Source organism: Oryzias latipes, chromosome 1 (genome assembly GCF_002234675.1).
Source record: "Oryzias latipes chromosome 1, ASM223467v1".
Classification (NCBI taxonomy): Eukaryota; Metazoa; Chordata; class Actinopteri; order Beloniformes; family Adrianichthyidae; genus Oryzias; species Oryzias latipes.
This window is the reverse complement of record NC_019859.2, coordinates 10,412,986-10,440,835: the sequence shown is the minus strand read 5'-3', so window position 1 is coordinate 10,440,835 and position 27,850 is coordinate 10,412,986. Positions and strand designations below refer to the sequence as shown.

The 27,850-nt window shown below is 38.8% G+C and overlaps 2 protein-coding genes across 3 annotated transcripts; both read right to left on the bottom strand.

Annotated features, from left to right (window-relative positions):
- Positions 1-1,779: 1,779 nt before the first annotated feature.
- On the bottom strand, positions 1,780-11,505 carry LOC111947535 (volume-regulated anion channel subunit LRRC8E-like). The gene is made up of 3 exons (XM_023955725.1): positions 10,063-11,505; positions 9,248-9,408; positions 1,780-5,526 (listed from the first exon to the last, which is right to left on the bottom strand). The coding sequence occupies exons 2-3, from the start codon at positions 9,383-9,385 to the stop codon at positions 3,238-3,240; spliced, it is 2,427 nt and encodes an 808-aa protein (XP_023811493.1). The 5' UTR covers positions 9,386-9,408; positions 10,063-11,505; the 3' UTR covers positions 1,780-3,237.
- A 4,049-nt stretch (positions 11,506-15,554) lies between these two features.
- LOC101161032 (volume-regulated anion channel subunit LRRC8E) lies at positions 15,555-26,044 on the bottom strand. 2 transcript variants are annotated; one of them, XM_011474268.3, is made up of 3 exons: positions 25,843-26,044; positions 23,564-23,724; positions 15,555-18,805 (listed from the first exon to the last, which is right to left on the bottom strand). In XM_011474268.3, exons 2-3 carry the CDS (start codon positions 23,699-23,701, stop codon positions 16,517-16,519), a joined length of 2,427 nt encoding a protein of 808 aa, XP_011472570.2. In that variant the 5' UTR covers positions 23,702-23,724; positions 25,843-26,044; the 3' UTR covers positions 15,555-16,516. The 2 variants fall into 2 exon arrangements, with proteins under 2 accessions (XP_011472570.2, XP_023811475.1); XM_023955707.1 differs by lacking the exon at positions 25,843-26,044 and having other exon boundaries at positions 23,564-23,925.
- Positions 26,045-27,850: the final 1,806 nt, after the last annotated feature.

Here is a 27,850-nt window from a genome sequence, read left to right as displayed (position 1 = left end):
AAACAATTATTATACTTCTTCAATTTTTAATAACAATTCAGACATTTTTAGAAAGAATATTCATATTAGAATCAGTGGCAATTTTTTAAAGCTTATTATGAGCTTTTTTTAATTTATTTTTTTTAGAACTGGAAAAGCAGCTGTGATGTTTTTCTTTTCACAAAATTGAAAAAGTAAAAAAAAAAGAAAATTCAGCTTTAAAATCAGGCACTAGATAGAGCTCCGAGACTTCTCTGTGGGGAGTGTCAGCTGAGTAAATCCTTGCCCAATAAATGCTGTTTTGGTTAGTTTGTTCTGGAAGTATGGAGATTAACAAAAGCCCCCAGGTAGGCTCAGTTGAAAGAGGTGGGCGGATACATGGTAAAAAAAAAAAAAATGGGTCCGTCCCCCTTACCCCAGTGACATGGCATGTCATATCATGATCTGCGTGAACATATAACAAAAGAAGGACAAGTGGGCGTTCACCAAACGGTTGAAAGAAACATGCTGAGATGTGTGAGTAATGACACGTCCACACCCACCTGACTCATACACATATGAAACATTTGTGTTCTGAAGCAAAAATTCATTCTGAGTGACACAATATTTCTAAGGTGTTCGGTAAATGTAGGTTGTCTTTTTGTCTAAAACCCTTATTTACCCACCCAAACCTGATTCTTGAGGTTAAGACACAGGTGTGTCATCTGTAATCAGCAGCAAGCGGGGCAGAAAACAATCAGGGCAGTGGCTGGCGAGTTTGGGGTTGGGCAGACCTGTGACTGCTTAGTCATTCTTTTTTATAGTTCCTTACCGCAAGGTCAAAGGTTAAAAATGACCAAATAAGATTAACGTCTAGGCTGGCAAAAAAATAACCCCATCGTAAATGTTTTTGTCCGTATCAACACTGATTTTATAAAATTGAAATTTCTAAAAAAAAAAAAACTCAATGTAAAGACCAATGCAGAATGATGCTTTATAGATCCTTAGGGAAACTGCATGTAATTCTTCACATTTGACCCACCCCCTGAAAGAAAACAGCAGGAATTGTTGGTTTAACCCCCAATCCAACCCCTTAATGCTGAGAGTCAAGCAGGAAGGCATTGGGACCCATTTTTAGAATCTTTGGCATGACTCGGCCTGGATTTGAACTCACAGCCTTGCAGTCCCAGGGTGGACACACGGCCACTGAGCTTGATAAAATAAAACATTTGGATTCAAAACAGCAAGTTAAGGTAAATTCTTAACTGGTCATCTTATGATTGACTGATTGTAATAAATCCCTGCATGAAGAATCTGAACAATAAACACTTGCAGCCAACGAAGGTAAAGGTCTGATCCTCTAAATGCTTATATTGTAGGTCTACTGTAGAGGAGCTGCTCCCAATTTCACCTGAATAGGTGACCTCTGTCATCCCGACCACCTCAAATTCATGCTATTTCTTTACTGCAAAGCCTTTACCTCAGTTGCAGCCATATTTGTTTTGGTTAACGCCGGTGACACACTCGGCTGCCACACTGACTGCAAGGAGAAGAAGAGCCAATGATTGACTAACGCCTTGGTCTTTCCATTCTCTTTTTTAAACTGTCCCCAGTCTCTTCTAACTATAAAAGATTGAGCTGAACTGAGGTTTAATATACAGCCGGATGCTTTTCAGCTGCTTCCTACACTGCAAGCACAAACATGACTGTGCAGAAGTTCAGGCTTGAATGTTTAAGCTTCATCCCAGGAGATCTGCTGCTATCCCAAAGCATCACTAAGACAAAAACACAAAAAAATTGATAAATCTTTGCGAGACTTGAGAGACTTCTACAATATCAAAAGTTTATTGCACTACAATAAGTAATTACAGGAGTTATCTTGAAGCCATTTGACTTTCAGTTAGTTTGTCAAATTTTTTGAGAAACAAGTCTACAAACTGATAAAAAAGTTCATTTAACCAGTTTTTCTAGTGTTATCGAAACAATATAATGATTTGTCAATGGTATTTCGCAAAAAGTTTACATTTTACTTAAAAGTAAAAAAAAAAAAAATTAATTGGGTTTTTTTCTATGTCTACAAAAGTAAAACTTTAGTCCTTTCTCCGTGAGTCTGAACAGAGAGCTTTTATCAGACAACCAACAGACCTTTTCTGTTTGTTCTGAACCTGAAAGGGAGCAACATGAGCCAATGCAGAGCTGGATGCTCCTCCTCAGGCTGAATTAGCCTGTTCAACATGACAGCACACAAATCTCCCCCCAAAAAACAACGCAAAGCCCTGGATGATTGTGGCCAACGTTAGCTTGCTGCTCTGTTTGTGTAGTGTTGACTCCATGTTTTGTCCCCACACTAATCCAAGCCAGAGTTGCTAATCCTTCATATGTAGAACATTAAGTAACACTTTCGTTTACAGTACAGAACTTACAGGGTAGTGAAGTGGTAATTAGTGTGTCGCTACTCTCTCCTTACAAATTGTGAGTACCACAAAACACACTATAACAACTCGTAAATTTAACATACATTAAGCGGTACTTTCTGTGTACTTACCCTCTTCTTATTAATGGTAATAACCATGAAAAACACTATAAAGTACCAAATAAAATATCTACCTTTTTACATATGATAAGTACCATTAAACACACATAAACCTACTAAGTAAGTAAATGAATTCTGGTCACTCTTTTCAGGATATTTCTAAGATAGTTTTGGTTTACTTACTATCTTATTACACATGGAAAATCCTTAAAACATAGTAAGTTTAAAACATATTCAAGATACTTTGTTTGTACTTACCCTGTCCTCACATGTGATAAGTACAACAAGGGACTATTAACTCAAAGTGTAAGTACCCAGTAGGTACCATGTAAAGACCCAATGAGTACATCTTAAATACCCAGTAAGCACCAGGTAAGTATGAACCATATAGCACTACCTTATTGCACATCAAGTACCACGTAAGTGGTTACTACAAAGGTACCATGAAATAACCACTTAAATACCCTGCAAGAAATGTGCTGTAAAAGAAAACATTACCCATTTCGTTCATCTGCACCAGTGACACTAAATGAAAAAATATAATATCTGCAAAAACACCTGAAGTTTTTTTCTTGAACTCTCTCAAATCCTTGGATAACACAAAGTTTCTTCCAGGTTCTCTTATAGTTACTCTTTTTCTGTCTGTATTTCAGGTAATCCTGGGCTTCCCTGAGGAAACACTCGTGCAGTTTCTGGACATACATCTTCTTCTGAGAAGAGTCAGTAACGTCCTCGTCTCCACACTCTCATCCTTCAGTCAGCTTGTCTCGTAGGTCTGAGGGCAGCTGATCCAACAAACTGTCCTCAGCCATCAACCCACTGGATTTAAGCAGTGGACAGTCCCCAATCTCCACAGGTAAAGACTCCAGGCGGTTCCCTTTGACATCTAGTCGGACCAGCTGGGGAAGGTTGGCCACTCTGTGGCTGAGATACGATAAGCGGTTGTTGCCAAGATTGAGTGTTTTTAATTTTTTGCAGGAGAACAGCTCCTCCGGGAGTGATTCCAGGGAGTTAAAGGCAGCAGAGAAGAACTGAAGACCCTGAAGGATGTTCACCTTGGGGGGCAAACAGGTGAGCTCGTTGTGGGAGACATCGAGATGCCTCAGCTTAGTGCAGTAAAAGAGCTGAGAGGGCAGATTTTGTAGCTTGTTCCAGCTGAGGTCGAGAGTCTCTAAGGCGCGCAACTTACTGATGTGATCTGGAATGTAGGTAATTTTGTTGTGCCACAGTCGGAGCGTCACTAGGCGCCGGCAGTGCTGTAGGCTCAGAATCTCTTCCACAGTGTTCAGTTTGTTTTCCTTCAGGTCCAGCTCTTCAAGGTTGCTGAGGCTAAAGACAGCACTTGGGATGCGTTCAAGATCACAGGCCACTAACTCCAAAGACACCAGGGTGCTGAGCTTCTTCAAGCCACTAAAGGCCTGGATCTTGAAGCCCTCGTTGTGGATGCACAGCTTCTGTAACTTTGAAGCAACATCCCCAACACTGGGGGGAATCTTTCGGAGATTGGAGCGCAGATAGAGGACTCTCAGAGCTCGGAGTTCTCGCAGTGATTCCAGAGATGGACTCTTGGAAACTTCGTTGGTTAAAGGGCCAGATAGATACAACTCTTCCAGACTCTGAAGGGTGTAGATCCACAAAGGGATCTCCTCTGAGCTCTCAAAAGTCAGATGTAGAATCTTCAAATGGCCTCTGAAGTGGTTCAAGGCAGACTGTTGGAGCTTTGCAGTGCAGTAGATCAGCGATAGTTCCTGCAAGAGCTCCAGCTTTGTCACACTTACTGGGATAGTGATGTTACTAATTTGCTCTAGTTTCAGGGACTGGACTTCAGGAAGTTCAAAGACGGTGTCGGGAAGCCCAGGAAGCCTTGACAGGTGAAGCTCTGTGTTGTTGCTGGAGTTTTTGGCGAGGCGGGTACGCAGTTTTTTGGTCGTCCACTGATGGTTTAGGTTGAGCTGGTGGAGGCGGCTCTCGCTGACTTCCGAGAGAAAAACAGCAAACCTTTTGGGATAAAGAGCATCATACTGGTCCACAAGGTGGAAGAGAAACGCAAAATCATTTTTTACATCTGGTATGTCATTAATGCCAGTCTCAAATCTGACATGATCGAAGGAATACTCCCTCAGTGGTCGATGAAACAGCCAGTAAAGGGTGTAGATGCACATAAGGCCATACACTCCCACAAAGCAGATATAGGCGTAGGCAAGTTTGGAGAAGAGGTGGGCTTTGTTGTGGTTGCAGCAATAGATATCAAATCCAGTCAGCTCAGGAGGAACGTGGCATCGCACGACAATTTCAATGTTTGGTACTAGCACTGCAGTGTAAATGATGATGACAAGGAACTTCAGAACTTTTAGTGATGTCTGCAGAACATACATGTGATACAAAATGTCTGCCTCCTCCACATGAGTGCGAAACTTCTTCACCTTTTCAAAAAGAGCTTTGGCCTGCTCTCCTTCTTTCTTGTCCAAGACAGAAGCAGGAGACTGAGAATCCGAGACCTTCTTGTCAGGGTTAGACTTGACGGAAGCAGAACGAAGAAGCCCTACATTCTCCTCTTCATTCACTCGTCGCTCTCCAAAATCTTTTGACATGGTGTTATTTCTCAAAATAACCAAATTCTCTTCTCCTCGTTCCTCAGAAACTTCACTGATTGCCCTTGTGGTCCATGGCGAGTCAAAGCACTTCCCCAGAATGTTGACAAATAGGTCAATTTTAGAAGATGTACCAGGGAACTTGAACCAAAAGCTGCTCGCCACCATGAAGATCAGGGTGTGGATCACAACAAGGTAAGGGAAGTACTTTGCAAACCAGTGGACAGAGCGTTCGTAGCAATAAAAGTTGACAAAGATGTACTGGTGAATGTCCAGGTTGTTCTTGCGTCCAAACACCTCTGTAATGATGGGGTTGGCTGGTCTGACTGGTGTGCTCTGTGACGTCTCATTGTCCCTGTAGTTGCGGACGTGGCTGCAGTCGATGACCTCGGGGGTCGGGCTGGTGAAGTGGCTAGGCAGACAGGAGATGTTCTCCTGAGTGAGCTGTACAAAAAGGACAAATGCAATAAAATGATGCAATGCTGGAAAAGTGATGATACATTTGATCTGTTTAAGAACCACATTGTTATGGTGCTTGGAGAAAAGAGCTAACACCACATAAAAGAACTCTTGCACATTTGTTATTATTGATGTTCTTAACCCTTTAACACCGGAGCTGCTGTTAATGACAGCAAATAACCACGCTCTTTGAATCATGGGAACTGTTCGATCGTTGATGCTCTCAATGTAATTCCAAGAGATTAATAGGAAGAAAGGAAGATATGCAACATATTGCCCTGATGCAGAAGGGTGGCAATGGTGCAGAGGTGTGACAATCAATCTTTTGATATTCTGATCAGAAGATCGCAGGCTCAGTTACTGCCTTACCCACCCATGTGTCATTGTGTCCTTGCGCAAGACACTAAACCTCCCACTGCTCCTGGTGGTTAAACACTGGCACCATTGTTAGGCAGAAGAGCCGGAGCTGAAGCTCAGTTGTTTAATGGTTAAAAGCAAAACCAAACTTTCATGCAGAACAGCAATGATTTTTAGGGAGGGGCCCTCCAATTTCAGTCTTTTTTACTGAACATACCGGTAGTTAAGGCACTAATGAGGGATGGCCATGTTGCAGAGGTAGAGGGGTCGGGGTCAATGCGTCTTACACATCGCTCTTGGTGACGGCGCATGGCAGCCCTGCCCTTAATAGTGTATAAATCTGTGCAGGATAGGATTGTTACGGCAAAGTGCTTTGGTTCCTAAAGAGGGTTGATAATTGCTACATAAGGAGCCACTGGTTATGTCCAAATTCCCTCACTGCTCAATACAGTGTATACGGCGTTTTCCATTTTGTCGGATAATCAAAATCTACAATTCCAAATTTCAGTGTCCTGGAAATTTTCTAAAGTCTCTTCAAAGAACTAGTGTGCATCAACGCTGATAAGATTGGTGAATATAGACCACTATGGATTGCGTTTAAACAATTGGCCATTTCAAAACGGATTTTAAAGTTTTTATGATCTAAACAAAGTGGTTTGATGTTCATATTTATTGGATTTTCACTTTGGCAAATGTGTGACATTTTAATTGCCTATTAAAAAATGTAGAGTGTCCGAGTTCTGTTCAAATCCAGGGTAGTCTTAAAAAATGTAATTTTCTGGGGCTTAGAGAGGGAATTTGGATATAGCTATATACTTGTTGCAGGTCTATTTTCTCTGGGAGTATTTCTGCCTAATCTTTCTCCCACTGTTTACAACTATGACCTTCATTAGTGATGGTGTGTGCAAAGGTGCAGCTCATTATGAATGATGTCAAGAAACGGGGCTAGTTCAGGAGCTGGATTAGGTAACCACTGACTTCAGGTTTTCTCACCTTTGCTGCTGTAAACATTTAGTCAGTACAGAACTAAATGCATTTTATGTGCTTGATTACCTTTTGTGCTCAAGGAAAAATACAAAGAAGTAAAAGTTTTGCAGTACACAAGAAAATTGCAAGTTTGATGCAGCAGAGGTAACTTTTAGTCTGTTAGTTATTGGTGTCATAATTAACCAATCAGTTTTCATGCATCTTAGTGACTGCTTATTAACCTGTAACCCAGGGTTTTTTTTCTGTAGGAAATAGGTCAAGAAAACCATAATGACTTTTTTATCTGTAAGTTATCTTCTACTTGGCATTTTCCTTGAAAGCTGTACTCATCACCCTATAAATCCCCTCCTCCGTGTCCTCAGATGACTTTTTATTTTGCTTTAAAAAGGCCCCTTTATTAAAGTATTGTATTTTATATACAGCCAAATCTTTACATTTATGTTTTATGTAAACCTTCCTTTCTTTCTTTTTATATGATGTATTTTATGTTGTTTTCTTTAACTGAGTTTTACCATTTGATTGCAAGAATTGCAAAGATTGCAAAGAACAGATTTATTTTTGTTAAAATAGACAATAAAATAATTGCTAATATTTTTAAATAATAAACTGAACTGGTTTACAATGCTAAAGCTTAAATAGTGTCGGTATATTTTGTTTGAAAACTTTTTACATCTTAAAATGGCTAAAACAGTTTCAAGAATAAAACCACTTAAAGCATTTTAGGTCAATGACTTTGCTTTCTGTGTCATCAGAATTAAGTGCAAACTGAACCAAAATGTATGAATATTTAAAAACGTCTATAGTTTTTTTTGTAGATTTAACAACTTTGAGAAGTTCTGGACTTAAAAGAGGCTATGCCTGTGTGACCCAAACTCCCACCCTCAGGCTTTAAGGTCATGGTTTACTGTCCTCCACATGAGGTTTGTTTTGGTCACAAGTATCTGCATTATAAACAGGTCAACAGTGCCTGGGGAGGGGCTTAACATTTGCTTTTAATACATACAAGTCTCATATTAGTGCTAACTCTTATCTGACACATCTTCCCTCGTTTCCTTTCAAACCATCAGTGTTTGGTAGTAAATATGGATCATGACAGGAGAAACCTTTTTTCCACTGATTGTGGATTTTTGTTTCAGATGATAATAAATGAATAAAAAAGTTGATTTTTGTTGACTTTGGTGAAAGCTCTCTTAATTTCTTTTTTATTTTACAACTGATGGAAAACATGGAAGCTTTTCATTTTTGTCACAAGGGGAATTAGCATCACCTAAACAGGCCTTTTTATATTAAATGTCTAAATTTGCAATAATTTTAAAGGTAAAGTATAAAAACGGATTCATTTCGGAGTAGATATCGCTTTGTAATCATCTAAAGCAGTGTTTTATCAACCAGTGTGCCGCGGCACACTAGTGTGCCGTGGGAGATGGTCAAGTGTGCCGTGGGAAATTGCCCTCAATAACTGATCTAAAAACATTTCCCATCTCCAGGAAATCAGCTCTTTGTTCATCCAAACAGGTCCTGATAAAACACTGAGTAGTTAGGAATATAAAAGATCATAAAATACTTTTTTCTTTGTGTTTATTTGATTCTATTAAAGACATTTTGATAAGAATGACAGTAACGCGATTTAGCTGCAGCTATAACTGTTTTCTGAAAAGTCCCGCAGCTTTTACTGTCTCCACGACTCCACCAATCATTCTTGAAGGCTTAATCACATGTCATCAGTCTGACCAATCAGAAGTGTTTGAAATCTTCACTTCCTTGTTCCAATTTAGCTCATAACTCTCTCAGTTCCAACAAAAACACCAGCCAAAGCTCGTATTTAGCGGTGTAGCTTTCCACAGAACCCGGTATCAGACCGTGGAACAAGTGAACAAAACCATGAAGCTCAGAGACGCTAGTCTTTCTGCCGTTTTTTCGCAGTTTTCGCACTACATCTCCCATGATGCATTGGCTTGAAAGGGACAGCGCCTCAGCGTACAATGAGTCGTCCTTGTTACACGTCTTGAAAACACAACGAACATACAGTTTGTATGTAACTTAAATTTTATTACATCTTTTAGAAAAAAACATCTGCAACTTCCTGCTTTTTCTGCCACAATTATCACAAAAATGCACGTCAGATTGCCGGGGGGGGGGGGGGGGGGGGGGGGGCTGTAGATCAATACAGTCTATGAGTTTCTGCTTTTTTTTTTTTTGGGATGCTGGTGTGCCGCGGGATTTTTGTCAAGGTTAAAGTGTGCCGTGGCTCAAAAAAGGTTGAAAAACACTGATCTAAAGGGCAGGAATGTCAACAAGATGATAGCAGGCTTTTGATAGTAAGATTAGAATTCTTTTATCTTGAAAGTCTGAGATGTCTTACATGCAGGGTGCATCCGAAGACTCCAATCATAAGCATGGTGACGCACAGGTACTCGGAGAAGACATCCCACCACGGCTTGAGCACCCGAAACTGTGTGTTCTGCTCGGAGAAGCTCTTGAGTTCTGCCACTGGGATCATCGTGCTCCTTCTTCACACTGATTCTGTAATTAGAAAAAAGAAAAAGATCTACTAACATTATAGTAGATGTTACTCAGTATGTTTGTGGTAGCTAGGGGTGCGTTCTAAAAAAATACCTACTCTGGAAAACAGAGAAGTTCTGGTTAGGGTTTAGCTTATCTAATTTCAGCTACAATTATGTCCATTGAGAAGCAGCTTATTTGATTTTGTGGAGTGACATATGACACATTTTTACTTTATATTTTTACCTTTAACTGTTGTTTAATTTTTTTATTTAAAAATGAGGATGAAGGGTGGACCTTTTAAAAAGGCTGTGGACACCCCGCTCCTACAAAATCTTGGAGCGCCTCTGGTCGGTGACACAGGAGTTTCTGCTTCGGACAAATGAATCAAGTAGAAAAACGAGTCAGGTAACAACGTGAAACATCTTTGGATTTTATTGTTTAAAGCTTTAAAATAATTGTTTTTTAACAAAGCCAAAATCACAAAAAAAAGGATTATTTAAAAAAAGCAAAAAGATAAAAGTCACTTTTTAGCCTCCAAACAACACGGATGGACAGACTTTAAAAATACTTTTCTACGTAACACGTGTCCTTTACCGAATCGTTTTTAATGAGGTATCAGGTGATCACAGATCGTTCGTGCAGCGGCGGGGGTCAGGTGAGTTCCGCGCTTACCTGCGTCTGGGCAGACTCCGCGGGGGTCAGTCAGTCAGATAGTCAGTCAGTCACTCAGGGCAGCTTCGTCTGCTCAGAGGAAATCACCGGAGTGAAGGAAAACAAAGTGAGTCCAAACATCCGGATGTGAATTTCAGAGTACTCCCACCAGGACCTCTTTGCATGTTGCCGAGCTCAGCAACCCATGAAGCCATTTAGATACACAACTTGCACAAAGAGTTTTTTTCCCCTTCTTATTAAAACACTAATGCTCGTACTTTAAAAAAGGAAATCAAAATGTTACTCAATTAAGTCATTTTCTGTTACATGTTTGTAATAATTTCTACTTTCAATTGAATACCAAAGGTCAGTAATCCGTAAAAAATTAAGATTTAAAAGGAGGATGAAGTTTTCAAAGAAAACTTTTATGCTTTTGCTTCATTTGTCTTTTTCATTAAGCTACAATAACAGGTCCTTTAATTTCTATACACACCATTGCCGGCAACACTAACTGAAACTGTAGCACCATCTGGTGGTCATTAAAGGTTACGACAACATGTAATGACAAAACCTTATTTTGATAAGATAGAAAGGGAAAGTTAAAACTAAATTCCTGAATAATTATTGAGTCAATAATGACATTAGTGGTATATGTCATTGACCACCAACTTATTTGGAAACCACATGATGAATATATAAAAAAGATAAATATCTAAAGCTATAGATATATTGCCAAAAATATCAAAAGAACACAGTAAAAATGCTTGCATATTCCAAGTGCAACATTAATTCTACCATTTATTCATTCCCGTAATGAAATTGAGGGAAACATATACAAAACAAATATTGATCTGATAAATAAACAAAAAAAGGAGCAATTACAGCCTTAAATAAAGCCATATTTTGTGAATTTACAAGTGCACAATTTAAAAATATAGTGTGCAGATGTTAACATTTTGTATACATTTAGTAGTTTGCCCAAAAGATTGCAGTCATTTTTTAAAAGAAGAGAGGACGAATATAATTATTTTATGTCATGAATTAATGCAAAAAGAAAATGTCCTTCTGTTTTTGGGACAAAACTTTGGAATTGTTTGGATAAAGATCTAAAATGAGTACTATAAAAAAACTAAGCTAATGTTAAAATGTCAACTAAGTGGTTGTTACTAGTGAAATTTGACTAGAAAAGATATATGTATTCATTTGCATATGTGCCTGTGTGAACGCACACACATCTGTTTGTCCACCAGCTTGTCCATCATTTCTTTTTTTTTCTGTCGGTTAAATTATTTTATTTTATTGTTTTTTTTTATTGATTCAGAACAAAGGTGACATACTACGACAGAGTTTTAGGGCCACCAAAAAAAAGTAAAAGTAAAATTACGAGATTATAAATCGTTACTTTATGAGAAAAACTCGTAAATTTATGAGATTTTAAGTCATAAATTTATGAGAAAAAACCCTGTAAATTTACGAGATTAAAGTCGAAGAGAGCATACAGAGCAGCAAGTGAACGCCGCGCAGCAGCAGAGCAGACCGAATAAACTTAGTTGATCAGGTGAGCTGAATGTTTATTGGTAACGTTCCAAAGGTTTGGAAGCTCATTAGTTTGATTTAAAATTTATTAATGTTTTATTTAATGATGGGTGGTTTCCAGGATCTCTGCAGCCCAATGAAGGCAAGGCAAGTTTATTTGTATAGCACAATTCGTACACAAAGTAATTCAAGGTGCTTCACAAAACAGAAAAATGCATTAAAATCACAATACATCATAGAAATAATCAACATAAAATTTACTTTAAAAGAAAAGAAAAAAAAATTGAAAATTGATTTAAAAATTAAGGAAGGAAAGGAAAGAAAAGTGCAGATAGGACCTTTCAGTCATATACACGGCTAAACAGAAATGTTTTAAGTCTAGATTTGAACATGAACACAGAAGAGGCCTGTCTTACGACTTCAGGGAGGCTGTTCCAGATTTTTGCTGCAGAATATTGAAACGCTGATTCCCCTTGTTTAGTTCTGACTCTGGGAATCAACAGGAGGCCGGCCCCTGAGGTCCTCAGAAGCCATCGGTATCCCTGCAGCTGTTCATCTGAATCATTTCTTCCTCCAAAGACAAGATCTCTACATCTTTGTGATGCTTCCGTCTGAGGAGGAGCCCTTTTTGGCTTTTCACCGTTCTAATGCTAAGATAACAGACTATTTTCATTCATCTTTGTTGTTTTATGTTGAAACGGGACATTTTATCTGGAGGAGGAGGCATATGTGACACTGTTTACTTCCGCATTGGTGTTCTGATGACAAGTTCATGACGTAATGAGACAAATGAACTTCAGGGTATGTGGATAAAAAGGGGTCAAAGATCGAGATGCTTTCTTTTGCATAAACATGTTATTATTTATGGCTAAATTTCACATTCACAAAAGCAAATTTTCTAATAAAAAACCTGATTTCTTTGTGTTCAAACTGGAACTGCAGCAATATTTAAACTTGATTTCAGCTTCAAAAAATACAAAAGCTAACAAAACAATTAACATTTGTAAATCTTTTGGAATGATAACATAAGTTTACTCTCGCATTTTCTCTTTTTATTTTATCTATTTATTTATTTATTATTTTTTTTTTCTATATTTAGTTTTATTTTTTTTTATTTTTTGTATGTGTTGCTAATATTTAGAATCTTTCTAAGAATGTAACACGTTTAGTCTGTATTCAGAAGTGTAATTGTTGTTAATTTTTCATTTTGTGGTTCTGTATGTTGCAATTATTCAATAAAAAAAGAAAAAAAAAATGTTTATAAAAAGGAAAATAAAGGCTGCAGCGGTCCTCTACACCCAAACGTGTCTCTGAGCTCCTAATTTTACATATGAAACTCCGCTTTACAGACACTGAACCCCGGAAAGCCGCCTCTACTGACAATAATCTGATTTTGAGTCGCCAAAGGTTCAGAATCTCTGTTTTAAACATATAATAATCCGGAAATAAAGCTTCACAAAAGGCTCCACATATTTCATCTTCTAGCTAGGCTCCAATGAACGGAAAACTTTGGTGTTTCCTCTTTAATCAATGATTTTTTTCTCGTAAATTTACGAGATTTTAAGTCATAAATTCATTACATATAAACTCGTAAATTTACGAGTTTTATCTCGTAATATTACGAGATAAAAGTCGTAATTTAAAAAAAATTTTTTTTTGTAAACTTGCCCTAAAACTCTGTTGTAACATACGGCAAAAGAACAAGGAACAATAAACTGTACATCAATTGTTCAAAGTAAACGCCAGGGGATCTACAAGCAAGAAAATAAACTTATGTTAGATTATAAAGCTGAGCAAGGTGATACGTTTTAATTGCTTACTTTTTATTGTTCCAACGTTGTGAATCATCAACTCACAACAAATTTTCCAATTTTTTTTTGAATTGAAAGACCGCTGATGCTTGATTTTGACTTAGTATTTTGTAGCTAAATTTTTTTTTAAAAAGCTTAAAATTCTCAATCTGGTCTAAGAACAAAAGAACATTGAATTTATTTTAATAATGCATCAAAATTAATTTAACTGGATTGAAAGAAACTGTTCTTAAAAATTGTACACTTGTTTTTACTCTAATCAAATGGAAAATCCCACATTTAATATTTGCCTAAGTCAAAGATTAATTGCCAAAGACTTGTTTCATATCCGAAAATTGTGACAAAAATGTTGAAAAAATGAAAATTACAGTCACTTGTAGGAAGAAAAACATTAACAAAGTAGACTTTTATTTATTTTTTCATTTTAATTCCAACTAAAGACAGAAAAAAATCTCAGAGTGAAGTCTAGAACATCAGAAAATAGCATCAACAAGATTTCCACTTAGTCACAATGCAAACTAGTTATTAGAAAAGGCTACACAAGGAGTGTGTAGTTACAAAGAAGATGTCAGTTTAAAGCCACTGGAAAATCACCGCGTCTCAACAAATAAATTAAAGAATGAACTCTGGAATTCTGTACAAGACTTTTCAGATTATGAATGAATGTACAACATCTGTCTGTAACCCTTGTGCTATCCTAGGCACTTTAACGTTGGGAGTTGGGTCATCTAGACCCACTAGACAGGGCTCTGAACCTTTTTTCTTCAATGATTTGTGATCTTCACTGGTGTCCATGAATTACATGAAATCTTTTCACCTTTATCCACCTTTGTCATGGTAGGGAGAACACGTCAATGTAAGGGTGGAGTCATCTAAGATAGCATAAGGGTTAAAAACATGTTTGTTGCTTTAATTGCTGTTACAAATACACTCATTTCAGCAAGGTTTTGTCATTAGTATACAATATTTGAACATTAACGCACAACCATGCTTACTACTATATTTTCTAAGGTCTCCAAGACGTTGAAACCAAAATGACTCCAGGTTGTGTCGTTTTGTTCACACAAACACAATCGGTGGGATGCTGATGGCAGTTTGCTTCAACTACAACCTAAACTTTTTGTTTTTTTTGGGTCCGCACACCACTAAACTGTTCCTTTCTAAAATTCTTCTGCAGTTTAACTCAACATGTTTGCTGCTATGGTGTTACTGCTAACCTTTTCTGTCTTTGTCACTCAATATAAGACAGTGTATTTCAACCAGTGTGCCGTGGCACACTAGTGTGCCGTGGGAGATGGTCAGGTGTGCCATGGGAAATTGCTCTCATTCACTGATCTAAAAACATTTACCATCTCCAGGATATCAGCTCTTTGTTCATCCAAACAGGCCCTGATAAAACACCGAGTGGTTAGGAATATGAAAGATCGTAAAATACTTTTTTTCTTTGTGTTTATTTTATTCTATTAAAGACATTTTGATGAGAATGACAGTACCGCGATTTAGCCGTAGCTTCAGCTGTTTGCAGAAAAGTCCCGCCCCTTTAACTGTCTCCGCCAATCATTCTTGGAGGCTTAATCACACGTCATCAGTCTGACCAATCAGAAGTGGTTAAAGTCTTCACTTCCTTTTTCCGATTCTGCTCATAAAGTCGCTCAGTTCTAACAAAAATACCAGTTAAAGCTTGTCTCCAGTGGTATAGCTTTCCACAGAATCCGGTATCAGACCGTGGAACAAGTGAACAAAACATTGAAGCTCAGAGACGCAAGTCTTTCTGCCCTTTTGCAGCAGTTTTCACACTACATCTCCCATGATGCATTGGGTTAGGTAGCGTCTCAGCGCACAATGAGTCATTCTTGTTAAACGTCTTGAAACCACAACGAACACGCATCAAACAGTTTTTAAATCTTCTAAGTAAATTTTATTACATCTTTTAGAAAAAACAGCTGCATCTTCCAGCTTTTTCTGCCACAATAATTATCACAAAAATGCACGTAGGATTCTGGAGGGGATGTAGATCAATACAGACTAGAAGTTTCTCCTTTTTTTTTTTTTGGATGCTGGTGTGCAGCGTGATTTTTATCAATGTTAAAGTGTGCCGTGGCTCAAAAAAGGTTGAAAAACACTGATATAAGACAATGTGCTCCGTGCAAAATGTAGATGCTGACATTTTTTTTTCTTCCTGGGGACATAAACCATTTCTTGTGAACAAAAAAGAAAAAACGGCTTACTGTGGAAAACCTCTAAATGGTCACTTCGCAGATATTTCCATATTTGTCTTCTATTCATAAAGGATGTTGGTACTGGTGAACTCAAAGTTCTAACATTGTTATTAATTGTGACCATTTAGCTTATTTCCAAAGGTTTTTGCATGACTTGAGGAGCACAGAAAGGAAAAACATGGTTGTTTGAACTTGATGTTTAACATGGAGACCCTAAAAGTGGTCATGTCTTCTACTACCTAATAATACAAAGATTCATGAAAATTTAGGGACTTGAAGGAAAATCTACTGTTTCTGTTAGAAATATGTACAAAAATGTGCAATTGATTCAACATAAATGATCAGTAGGTACCGGGTAAGTATAAGCCAAATAGCAGTACCTTAATACAAATCAAGTACCACTGGGGCGGCAGTTTAGCTCAGGCGGTGGAGCAGGTCGTCCAACAACCAAAGGACTGGCGGATCAATCCCGCTCTCCCCAGACAGCTGTCCCCCCCTAGCGCGGCTAGTCTGCAGTTCATAGACTAGCTTCTCTTCTCTAGGATTAATGAAGTATCAATTATTATTATTATTATTATTAAGTACCCAATGGTTACAACAAAGGTACCATGAAATTACCACTTAAATACCCTGTAAGTACTGTACTGTAAAAGAAAGCATTACCCATTTCGGTCATCTGCACCAGTGACACTAGATGAAAAAAACATATCTGTAAAAGCACTTGAAGTTTTTTTCTTGAACTCCCTCACATCCATGGATAACACAAAGTTTCTTCCAGGTTCTCTTATAGTTACTCTTTTTCTGTCTGTATTTCAGGTAATCCTGGGCTTCCCTGAGGAAACACTCATGCAGTTTCTGGACAAACATCTTCTTCTGAGAAGAGTCAGTAACGTCCTCGTCTCCACACTGTCATCCTTCAGTCAGCTTGTCTCGTAGGTCTGAGGGCAGCTGATCCAACAAACTGTCCTCAGCCATCAACCCACTGGATTTAAGCAGTGGACAGTCCCCTATCTCCACAGGTAAAGACTCCAGGCGGTTCCCTTTGACATCTAGTCGGACCAATTGGGGAAGGTTGGCCACTCTGTGGCTGAGATACGATAAGCGGTTGTTGCCAAGATTGAGTGTTTTTAATTTTTTGCAGGAGAACAGCTCCTCCGGCAGTGATTCCAGGGAGTTAAAGGCAGCAGAGAAGAACTGAAGACCCTGAAGGATGCTCACCTCGGGGGGCAAACAGGTGAGCTCGTTGTGGGAGACATCGAGATGCCTCAGCTTAGTGCAGTGAAAGAGCCGAGAGGGCAGATTTTGTAGCTTGTTCCAGCTGAGGTCGAGAGTCTCTAAGGTGCGCAGCTTACTGATGTGATCTGGAATGTAGGTAATTTTGTTGTGCCACAGTCGGAGTGTCACTAGGCGCCGGCAGTGCTGTAGGCTCAGAATCTCTTCCACAGTGTTCAGTTTGTTTTCCTTCAGGTCCAGCTCTTCAAGGTTGCTGAGGCTAAAGACAGCACTTGGGATGCGTTCAAGATCACAGGCCACTAACTCCAAAGACACCAGGGTGCTGAGCTTCTTCAAGCCACTAAAGACCTGGATCTTGAAGCCGTCGTTGTGGATGCACAGCTTCTGTAACTTTGAAGCAACATCCCCAACACTGGGGGGAATCTTTCGGAGATTGGAGCGCAGATAGAGGACTCTCAGAGCTCGGAGTTCTCGCAGTGACTCCAGAGATGGACTCTTGGAAACGTCGTTGGTTAAAGGGCCAGACAGATACAACTCCTCCAGACTCTGAAGGCTGTAGATCCACAAAGGGATCTCCTCTGAGCTCTCAAAAGTCAGATGTAGAATCTTCAAATGGCCTCTGAAGTGGTTCAAGGCAGACTGTTGGAGCTTTGCAGTACAGTAGATCAGCGATAGTTCCTGCAAGAGCTCCAGCTTTGCCACACTTGCCGGGATAGTGATGTTACTAATTTGCTCTAGTTTCAGGGACTGGACTTCAGGAAGTTCAAAGACGGTGTCGGGAAGCCCAGGAAGCCTTGACAGGTGAAGCTCTGTGTTGTTGCTGGAGTTTTTGGCGAGGCGGGTACGCAGTTTTTTGGTCGTCCACTGATGGTTTAGGTTGAGCTGGTGGAGGCGGCTCTCGCTGACTTCAGAGAGAAAAATAGCAAACCTTTTGGGATAAAGAGCATCATACTGGTCCACAAGGTGGAAGAGAAACGCAAAATCATTTTTTACATCTGGTATGTCATTAATGCCGGTCTCAAATCTGACGTGATCAAAGGAGTACTCCCTCAGTGGTCGATGAAACAGCCAGTAAAGGGTGTAGATGCACATAAGGCCATACACTCCCACAAAGCAGATATAGGCGTAGGCAAGTTTGGAGAAGAGGTGGGCTTTGTTTTGGTTGCAGCAATAGATATCAAATCCAGTCAGCTCAGGAGGAACGTGGCATCGCACGACAATTTCAATGTTTGGTACTAGGACTGCAGTGTAAATGATGATGACAAGGAACTTGAAAACTTTTAGTGATGTTTGCAGAACATACATGTGATACAAAATGTCTGCCTCCTCCACATGAGTGCGAAACTTCTTCACCTTTTCAAAAAGAGCTTTGGCCTGCTCTCCTTCCTTCTTGTCCAAGACAGAAGCAGGAGACTGAGAATCCGAGACCTTCTTGTCAGGGTTAGACTTGACGGAAGCAGAACGAAGAAGCCCTACATTCTCCTCTTCATTCACTCGTCGCTCTCCAAAATCTTTTGACATGGTGTTATTTCTCAAAATAACCAAATTCTCTTCTCCTCGTTCCTCAGAAACTTCACTGATTGCCCTTGTGGTCCATGGCGAGTCAAAGCACTTCCCCAGAATGTTGACAAACAGGTCAATTTTAGAAGATGTACCAGGGAACTTGAACCAAAAGCTGCTCGCCACCATAAAGATCAGGGTGTGAATCACAACAAGGTAAGGGAAGTACTTTGCAAACCAGTGGACAGAGTGTTCATAGCAATAAATGTTGACAAAGACGTACTGGTGAAAGTCCAGGTTGTTCTTGTGTCCAAACACTTCTGTAATGATGGGGTTGGCTGGTCTGACTGGTGTGCTCTGTGACGTCTCATTGTCCCTGTAGTTGCGGACGTGGCTGCAGTTGATGACCTCGGGGGTCGGGCTGGTGAAGTGGCTAGGGAGACAGGAGATCTTCTCTTGGGTGAGCTGTACATAAAGGACAAATGCAATTATATGATGCAATGCTGGAAAAGTGATGATACATTTGATCTGTTTAACATTCACATTGTTATGGTGCTTGGAGGAAAAACTAGGACCACATAAAAGAACTGTTGCACATTTGTGATAATTGATGTTCTTAACCCTTTAACACGAGCTGTCGTCAATGACAGGAAATAACAACGCTCTTTGAACTAAGGTAGCTGTTCGATTGTTGATCCTCTCAAGTAATTTCAACAGAATAATGCGAAGAAAAGCAGATATGCAACATTTTGCCCTGGTTCAGAAGGGTGGCAATGGTGCAGAGATGTAATAGATTGAGATAGATAGATTTGCTTTATTGTCATTGTCCGTTGTACAATGAGATTGAATAGTCAATAGTCAATCTTCTGATTTAGTTTTAGGTTTAGTTTTAGGTTAAGTTACCGTAAAGACACTGAACTCCACCTTGCCTCTGGTGGGAGGTTGGGGCCAGGGTTCAGCAGGGGAGCCGCCACCAGTGTGTGAATGTGTGTGTGACTGGGTGAATGGGTCTGTGACTGTAAAACGCTTTGGGCCTTGTAGGTAGAAAAGCGCTATTTAAGTATACGGCATTTACCATTTACGCCATTTTATCCACCCATGTGTCATTGTGTCCTTGGGCAAGACACTAAACCTCACACTGCTCCTGGGCAGCAGAGCCGGAGTTAAAACTCTGTTTTGGTTAAAAGCAAAACCAAACTGTCATGCAGAACTGCAATGATTTTTAGGGAGGGGCCCTCCATTTTGCATTGGGTTTAAACAATTGGCCATTTCAAAAACTATTTTTTAAGTTTTTATTATCTAAACAAAGTGGTCTGATGTTCATATTTATTGGATTTTCATTTTGCCAAATGTGTGACATTTTAATTGCCTATTAAAAAAAGTTCGAGTGTCCAAGTTATGTTCAAATCCAGGGCAGTCCTAAACTATGTTTGACACCAAGAGCCGAAGTTTTTAACTGTGAGAGTCTAAGAGCCACACTACGCACTGACCTGCCAAGACGTACACACAAGCCCGCGATTAAAGCCATATCATTTTCCATGAAACACTCCTCTCCCTACAACACAACAGCAAGTATTGTACTTGTGTTTATTTCAAGGAAAGTGTCCACCCTAAATACACTCATCAAATGCAGCTTAGCCAGAGTTAACAGAGTTAACCCTGGAGGCCAGATACCCCCTCCACACACACACAAGCACCTCTCTCTCATCTCATACACACACACACACACCCACACGCACACTCTCTCTTTTCTCTACCTCTCTCTGACACACACAACTACTCAGTGACGGGCTGTGTGGTTGATGCCTGGTGAGCCACTGACTCCTCTGAAGTCAGATTTATGATGATAAAAACTGAATATTTCACCATTCATCCAACAGTATTTAACTGGTAATTCTTTGTATCTCAACATTCCTCTTTCAATGACCCTTACATCAACAAATACACAAACGTCTGGAAAGAGCATCCTTCTGGTGTCTAAGTCATTCATATTCACAATAAACACATTAAATACATTACATTTCAGATGTGTGTAGCATAAATTTAATTTTAACCTTCAGTAAAAAAAAAAAAACTTTTTACTTAAATACTTCATTTAAAAACTAATGATTGACTTTTTGCATGAAAAACTGATAATTGATGGACTGTTAAATTCACACAGGCATGCTCAGTCAGGTGTGTTTTCCAAACTACATCTTGAAAATAAAACGGTTAATGGGTTGCTAATTAATGAAATTAGTGACCATCTTTCAGTTTTCACAGTATATGACAGTTGTTATGTCAACCACAGGTTGCATTTCTCAATGGGATACAGAAGAATTAACAGAAACCTCCATCAATGCATTTAAAGCTGAGCTACTTGAGCATAATTGGGATGTAATTTATAAAAAAAACACTGTTGATGAAGCTTACAAGTATTTTTTACTGATAATTGGTTTGTTGTATGATAAACGTTGTCCAGTTAAAAAATTCAAGAAAAAAATTAGGTATTTCCATTGTCCATGGATTACAAAAGGATTGCAAAATGGATGTAAAAAAAGAAGAATACCCTTACAACTTCAAAAAGAGACCCAAAGAGGCAGAAATTAAACATAAAAATGCACAAATAAATTAACGCAGATCATAAGAAAATGTAAGAAGGAATATTATGGAAAACCTTTAGAGGAAAAAAAAACATGGGGCATACTTAATACCATTCTAAAGAGGTAACAAGGGAAATACCTATCTAAAGTACTTCATTAGTAAGGACAAAGAAATAGATCAAATGGAGGATATTGCTAAAAGATTTAATGATTTTTTTTGTAAACGTGGGACCTGAATTAGAAAAACAAATTCCGGATCCAGGAACATTTGAAAAGGAAGTGCAAATATTAATTGACAGAAATCCCAGTTCAATCGTTCTTAACCCAGTAACTGAAAATGAAATATTAAAGACAGTGAGAGGAATGAAGGGTAAATTCTCTACTGATGTTAATGGCATTGATTTGGCTTTGAAAACAGTAATCAATGGAATCCTGAAACCATTAGAATATATTTTTAATTTATCATCCATGGGTTGAACAAAAAGATTGCATAAAAATGTGAAAAACTAAAGCATTTTTAACCACAATCCCTTTATTTCATGGGCTCGTAAGTAATTGGACAAATGAAATAACTGAAAACCAAATGGTCATTACTAATATTTGGTTGAAAACCCTTTGTTGGCAATGACAGCCTGAAGTCTTGAACTCATGGACATCACCAGATGCTGGGTTTTCTCCTTCTGAATGCTCTGCCAGGCCTTTACTGCAGCAGCTTTCAGTTGCTGTTTGTTTGTGGGCCTTTCTGTCTGAAGTTTAGTCTTTAACAAGTGAAATGCTGCTCAATTGGGTTAAGATCAGGTGACTGACTAGGCCATTCAAGAATATTCCACTTCTTTGCTTTAATAAACTCCTGAGTTGCTTTGGCTGTATGTTTTGGGTTGTTGTCCATCTGTATTCTGAAACGCTGCAAGTTTGGCTGCATTCACCTGGATCTTCGCAGACAGTCTGTCTCTGAACACCTCAGAATTCATTGGGCTGCTTCTGTCCTGTGTCACGTTATCAATAAACACTATTGACACACTAGTGTCCCAGTGCCACTAGCAGCCATGCATGCCCAGACCATCACACTGCCTCCACTGTGTTTTACTGATGATGTAGTATACTTTGGATCATGAGCCTCTCCACGCCTTCTCCATACTTTTCTCTTGCCATCATTTTGGTAGAGGTTGATTTTGGTTTCATCTGTCTAAAGAATGTTTTTCCAGAACTGCGCTGGCTTTTTGAGATGCTTTTTAGCAAAGTCCAATCTAGCCTTCCTATTCTTGAGGCTTATGAGTGGCTTGCATCTTGTAGTGTACCCTCTGGATCTACTTCCATGCAGTCTTCTTTTGATGGTAGACTTGGATATTGATATGCCTCCCCCCTGGAGAGTGTTGTTCACTTGGTTGGCTGTTGTGAACAGGTTCCTCTTCACCATGGAAATGATTCTGCGATCATCCACCACTGTTGTCTTCCGTGGACGTCCAGGTCTTTTTGCGTTGCTGAGTTCACCAGTGCTTTCCTTCCGTCTCAGGATGTACCACACTGTTGATTTTGCCACTCCTAATACTGTAGCAATTTCTTGCATGTTTTTTTTCCTGTTTTCTCAGCTTAATGATGGCTCCTTTCACCTGCATGGAGAGCTCCTTTGACCTCATGTTGTCTGGTCACAGCAAAATCTTCTAAATGCAAGCACGAGTCCTCTAATCAACTCCAGGCCTTTTATCTGCTTCACTCATAATGACATAACAAGGGAATTGCGCACACCTGCCCATGCAATAGCATGGAAGTCAATTGTCCAATTACTTACGAGCCCATGAAATGAAGGGATTGTTTTTAAAAATGCTTTGGTTTTTCACATTTTTATGCAATCTTTTTGGTCCACCCATGGAATAAAAGCTGAAAGTCTGTACTTCAATGGCATCTGAGTTGTTTTATTTAAAATTCACTGTGTTAATGTACAGAAACTAAATTAGAAAGACTGTGTCTCTGTCCAAATATTTATGGTCCTGAATGTATTTTAAAACCATGTTTCAACGAATTAGTAACTTAATTTGGACAATAGTTAGAAATTACATTTTAAAATCATAATAGTAATAATGATAGATTAACTTTAAAAAACACATCTCTCCCAAAATGTTCCGATCATCAAAATGAACCCCATGTCTTTTTTTTTAAACTCCTTAAAGCATTTTAGGTCAAGGACTTTGGATTCGGTGTCAACAGAATTAAGTGCAAACTGAACCGAAACGTATTATTTTTCTAAAAACTTCTATGGTTTTTTTTGTAGATTTAACTAACCTATGACTGTGTAACCCAACCCCCCACCCTCAGGCTTTGAGGTCATGGTTAACTGTCCTCCACATGAGGTTTGTTTAGGTCACATGTATCTGCACGATACCCAGGTCAACAGTGCCTGGGGAGGGGATTTACATTTGCATTTAATACATACAGGTCTCATATTAAGCATCACCTTAACAGGCCTTTTTATATTGAATGTCTAAATTTGCACTAAATTGAAAGGTAAAATATAAAAACGGCTTCATTACGGAGCAAATATCGCTTTGTCATCATCTAAAGGACAGGAATGTCAACAAGATGATAGCAGGCTCTTCATAGTAAAATTAGAATTCCTTTTTTTTGAAAGTCTGAGATGTCTTACATGCAGGGTGCATCCGAAGACTCCAATCATAAGCATGGTGACGCACAGGTACTCGGAGAAAACATCCCACCACGGCTTGAGCACCAGAAACTGTGCGTTGGGTTGGGAGAAGCTCTTGAGTTCTGCCACTGGGATCATCGTGCTCCTTCTTCACACGGATTCTGTAATTAGAGAAAAGAATAAGATCTATTAACATTACAAAAGATGTTACTCAGTATGTTTGTGGTAGCCAGGGGTGCGTTCTAAAAAAAAACCTGCTCTGGAAAACAGAGAAGTACTGGTTAGGGTTGGATTGCTAGACTATTTAAATATGTCTCGTAGAGTTAGATAAGCTAATTTTCTCCAAGAGTTCTGGTACACTGCCTGTCCGTCCTGGGGGACGATGACACGGTTTTGGTTTCTTTGCTTTTGTGTTCTAGTTGTTTTTTGTTCTGTGATGCTTTGAGTTAACTTTCTGTTTTATTTTGTAGGATTTCCTGTTTTGTGTTGGTTTCGAGTTTTACCTTTTCCCCATCTGTCCTGATTGTGTTCACCTGTGTCTCGTCTTGTCTGTGTGTATTCTTGTCTTTCCCTTCCTCCTGTGCTGCTCCATAATTTGTTATTATGCTCTTTCCCTGTTTTGAGTGTTATGAAAGTTTCAAATTTTCATTTATCTACTTAAGCAGTGGTTTTTAGTTTGTAGTCACAATCCCTCCTTCATGTGGACACCCCTGAGGTTTCTTATTTTTTTTACGGAATCCGTTTTTTTATTCCTCACCGCGAAGGAGGGTCTCAGGGCAAGGATACCAAGTTTAGTTTAGTCTGTTTAGTATAGTTTAGCAATCAGCTATTGAATAATGTGACTTATGTTCTTTATGATTCATGTTTATTACACAATCACCGGCATGAAGCCCATTGAGATGACTATTGTTGTAAATATTGGGCTATATATATATATATATATATAATTGAAATTGAAGGTTTAGCTAATCTAACTTCAGCTACAATTATGCCCTTTGAGAAGCAGCTGATTTGATTTTGTGAAAACTGGCAAAAAATAAATATTTAACACATTTTACTTTAGAGGCCATTTACTGCTGTTTTTTTTTTAAATAAAAAAGACTTTCATTGCTTTTAGGCAAGTATTATAGAATTAGTTACTTCAACTATCTGACATTTCTTTATAATTTTTATATTTCACATCTATGTCCTCAAATTCAATTGCATTTGTAGCCAAATTACAAGTACAAACATGTAAAGTTTTTTATAATTTAATTTAATTGTGAATAAATGAAGCACTGGATGAAACAAGGTAATGATCTTTGCTTTTTTGTTACTGCCATCCCTCATGTGAATATAGTAGAGCTTAATCAGCACAGATAAAAAAAATAAAAATACAAACATTATAGAAATTTCATACTTTTCAGCTCTATTAAATATAAAGAAACAACAAAACATTAAAATAAAAAATTCAAATTTTGTAGGAAATGAAAATTGCAAAACAAGATTGGCGTTAATAAAACACAGAAAAGTAAAAAAAGAAAAAGAAGAAAATAAAGGGTTTCACTACTTTTAAGTGTTACGCTTTAATAAGTATCTTCTTTGGGGTTTGTTTTGAACTATTTTTTTGGAAGAGTGCCAGTCATGACAGGTGTGATCTTATGGACAATATTTTAGTGAAATCTGTTTTTTTTTTTTAAAAACAGTTTAAAAAGCATTTCCTGGTTACAAATATCAATTTTGTAGGAGAAAATTGGTTATTAATTTGCATCTTTGAGTATATTGATATTACTCTTTTTTTCCCTCCATATATTTTTACTTATTTATTTATTTTTTATCAGGTGAGTCAATTAAGAAACAATTCTAACTTAAAAAAGGTACCCTCTGTTCTTATTTATATTCTGTAGGATGAAGGGTGGACCTTTTAAAGAAGGCTGTGGACACCCCGCTCCTACAATACTTAGGAGCGCCTCTGGTCGGTGACAGGAGTTTCTGCTTTCAAGGATTGAATGAAGTAGAATAACAAGTCAGGTAACAACGTGAAACATCTTTGGAGTCCATTGTTTAAAGCTTTAAAATCATTTTTTTTTATCAAAGCCAAAGTCACTAAAAAACGATTATTTTAAGAAAGAGAGATACAGGTCACTTTTTAGCCTCCAAACAACACGGATGGACAGACTTAAAAAAAAGCCTTTTCTACGTAACACGCGTCCTGTAACGAATCGTTTTAATGAGGCATCAATGAATCAGGTTCGTCTACAGGGAAACAGCGGCGGGGGTCAGGTGAGTTCCGCGCTTACCTGCGTCTGGGCAGACACCGCGGGTGTCAGTCAGTCAGTCAGATAGTCATTCAGTCAGATAGTCAGTCAGTCACTCAGGCAGGGCAGCTTCGTCTCCTCAGAGGAAATCACCGGAGTGAAGGAAAAAAAAGTGAGTCCAAACATGCGGATGTGAATTTCAGATCACTCCCACTTTAAATCGAAGGAACTCTTTCTCAGCAGTCTATGATGAAGCCATTCAGATCCACGATTGAACAGTTTTTATTATTATTTTTATTAAAACACTGATGCTCATACTTAAAAAAAGGATATTAAAATGTTACTCAAATGAAGTCATTATCAATTAAATGTTTGTAATGAATTCTATTTTTAATTGAAATACCAAAGGCAGTAATCCGTAAAAGATTAAGATTTTATTGGAGGATGAAGTTTTCAAAGAAAACTTTCATGTTTTTGCTTCATTTTTCTTTTTCAGGAAGTTGCCAGAACAGGTCCTTTAATTTCTGTACCAGGGGTGTCAAACATACGGCCCACGGGCTGTATGCCCGCCAGACGGTTCAATCTGGCCCAGTCATGAAGAGTAAAAATTAAAAGGATAAAAAAAACACGTTTCTAGTCCATTCCTGGGGCGAGTTGTGATTTTCTTTTCAAAGAAATAACCGAAATGTGCAAATCCGCCACTAGGGGGAGCTAAGGAAAGGCAAAACAGGTTAAACAGCATATCTTTGCATGTGCCAAATGCGAAACCTAACAGCTCTGTCTGAGTAAGATGTACAGAAGTTTGGTTCCGCGTGAGCCTCACTGCTGTTACATTGCTATAAGAATGATCAATAGTGACACCCTAATGACCAAGATGTTGTCAAAAACAAACAAAAAAGGTTGAAGTGGAGGGCTGAGCTTTTCAGGAGAAATGGAAAGATTTTTATTTGTTCACAGAGTTGAATGCAAGACCTGCATGCTTGGTATCTTATCAAAAGGTGCTCAAACACTACAACAGTCAGCACCACTATGAGACTCACCATAAAGAAAAGTTTCACCATTTGCAGGGGGAGTTAAGAAAAGAAAATATTTATCAACTGTTGCTTGGATTGAGAAAATAACCGTCTGCATTTACTGCAGCCGTGACACCAAGCTACAGAATTCCAAAAAAGTTGGAGCAAACATCCAAACCATTTTCAGGTGGTGAACTTATTGAAAAATGCTGAAGGCTGCAGAAGTCACAACACTAAATTGATGAAATTCTAGCGCCATCTGTCGGTCACTACAGGTTGTGACATGTATACGTACACACACACACACACACAGACACATAAATATATACATACACACACACACACATATCCCTTGTGCTATCTTAGATGACCCCACCCTTACATTGATGTGTTCTCCCTACCATGACAAAGGTGGATAAAGATGGACAGATTTCATGTAATCCATGGACACCAGTGAAGATCACAAATCATTGAAGAAAAAAGGTTCAGCGCACTGTCCAGTGGGTCTAGATGACCCAACTACCAATGGTAAAGTGCCTAGGATAGCACAAGGGTTAAGGGTGGGGTCATCTAAGATAGCACAAGGGTTAATTGCCGTGTATCTTCTGCCCGAAGGCAGCAGTTTGAACAGAGAACGTTCAGGGTGTGATGGATCCTGCAGAATGTTCCGAGCCTTTTTTAGGCAGCGGGAATTGTACAGTTCTTCCAGGGACAGGAAGAGGGCAGCTGATGATCCTGTGGCCTCTCATGGTGACTCTCTGGAGAGCTTTCCTAGCCGCAGCTGTGCTACTGGCAAACCAGGCACAGACACAGTATGTTAAAATATTCTCTATTGAGCAACGGTAGGACACTTGCAGTGGCTGAATGTCTGTTTTGTTCCTCCTGTAGTCCACCACCAGTTCCTCTGTCTTTGTTGTGTTGAGAATCAGATTGTTTTTTCCACACCAGACACAAAGCCGCTCCACCTCGTCCCAGTAAGCAGACTCATTTCCAGAGATAAGCCCCACCACTGTGGTGTCATCAACAAACGTAACCCT

Coding starts and splice junctions, on each gene's coding strand:
- LOC101161032 (XM_011474268.3), bottom strand. CDS start 23,701: ATGATCCCAGTGGCAGAACTCAAGAGCTTCTCCCAACCCAACGCACAG. Junction 18,806..23,563: donor TCTTCGGATGCACCCTGCAT/GTAAGACATCTC, acceptor CTTTATGTACAG/CTCACCCAAGAGAAGATCTC.
- LOC111947535 (XM_023955725.1), bottom strand. CDS start 9,385: ATGATCCCAGTGGCAGAACTCAAGAGCTTCTCCGAGCAGAACACACAG. Junction 5,527..9,247: donor TCTTCGGATGCACCCTGCAT/GTAAGACATCTC, acceptor CTTTTTGTACAG/CTCACTCAGGAGAACATCTC.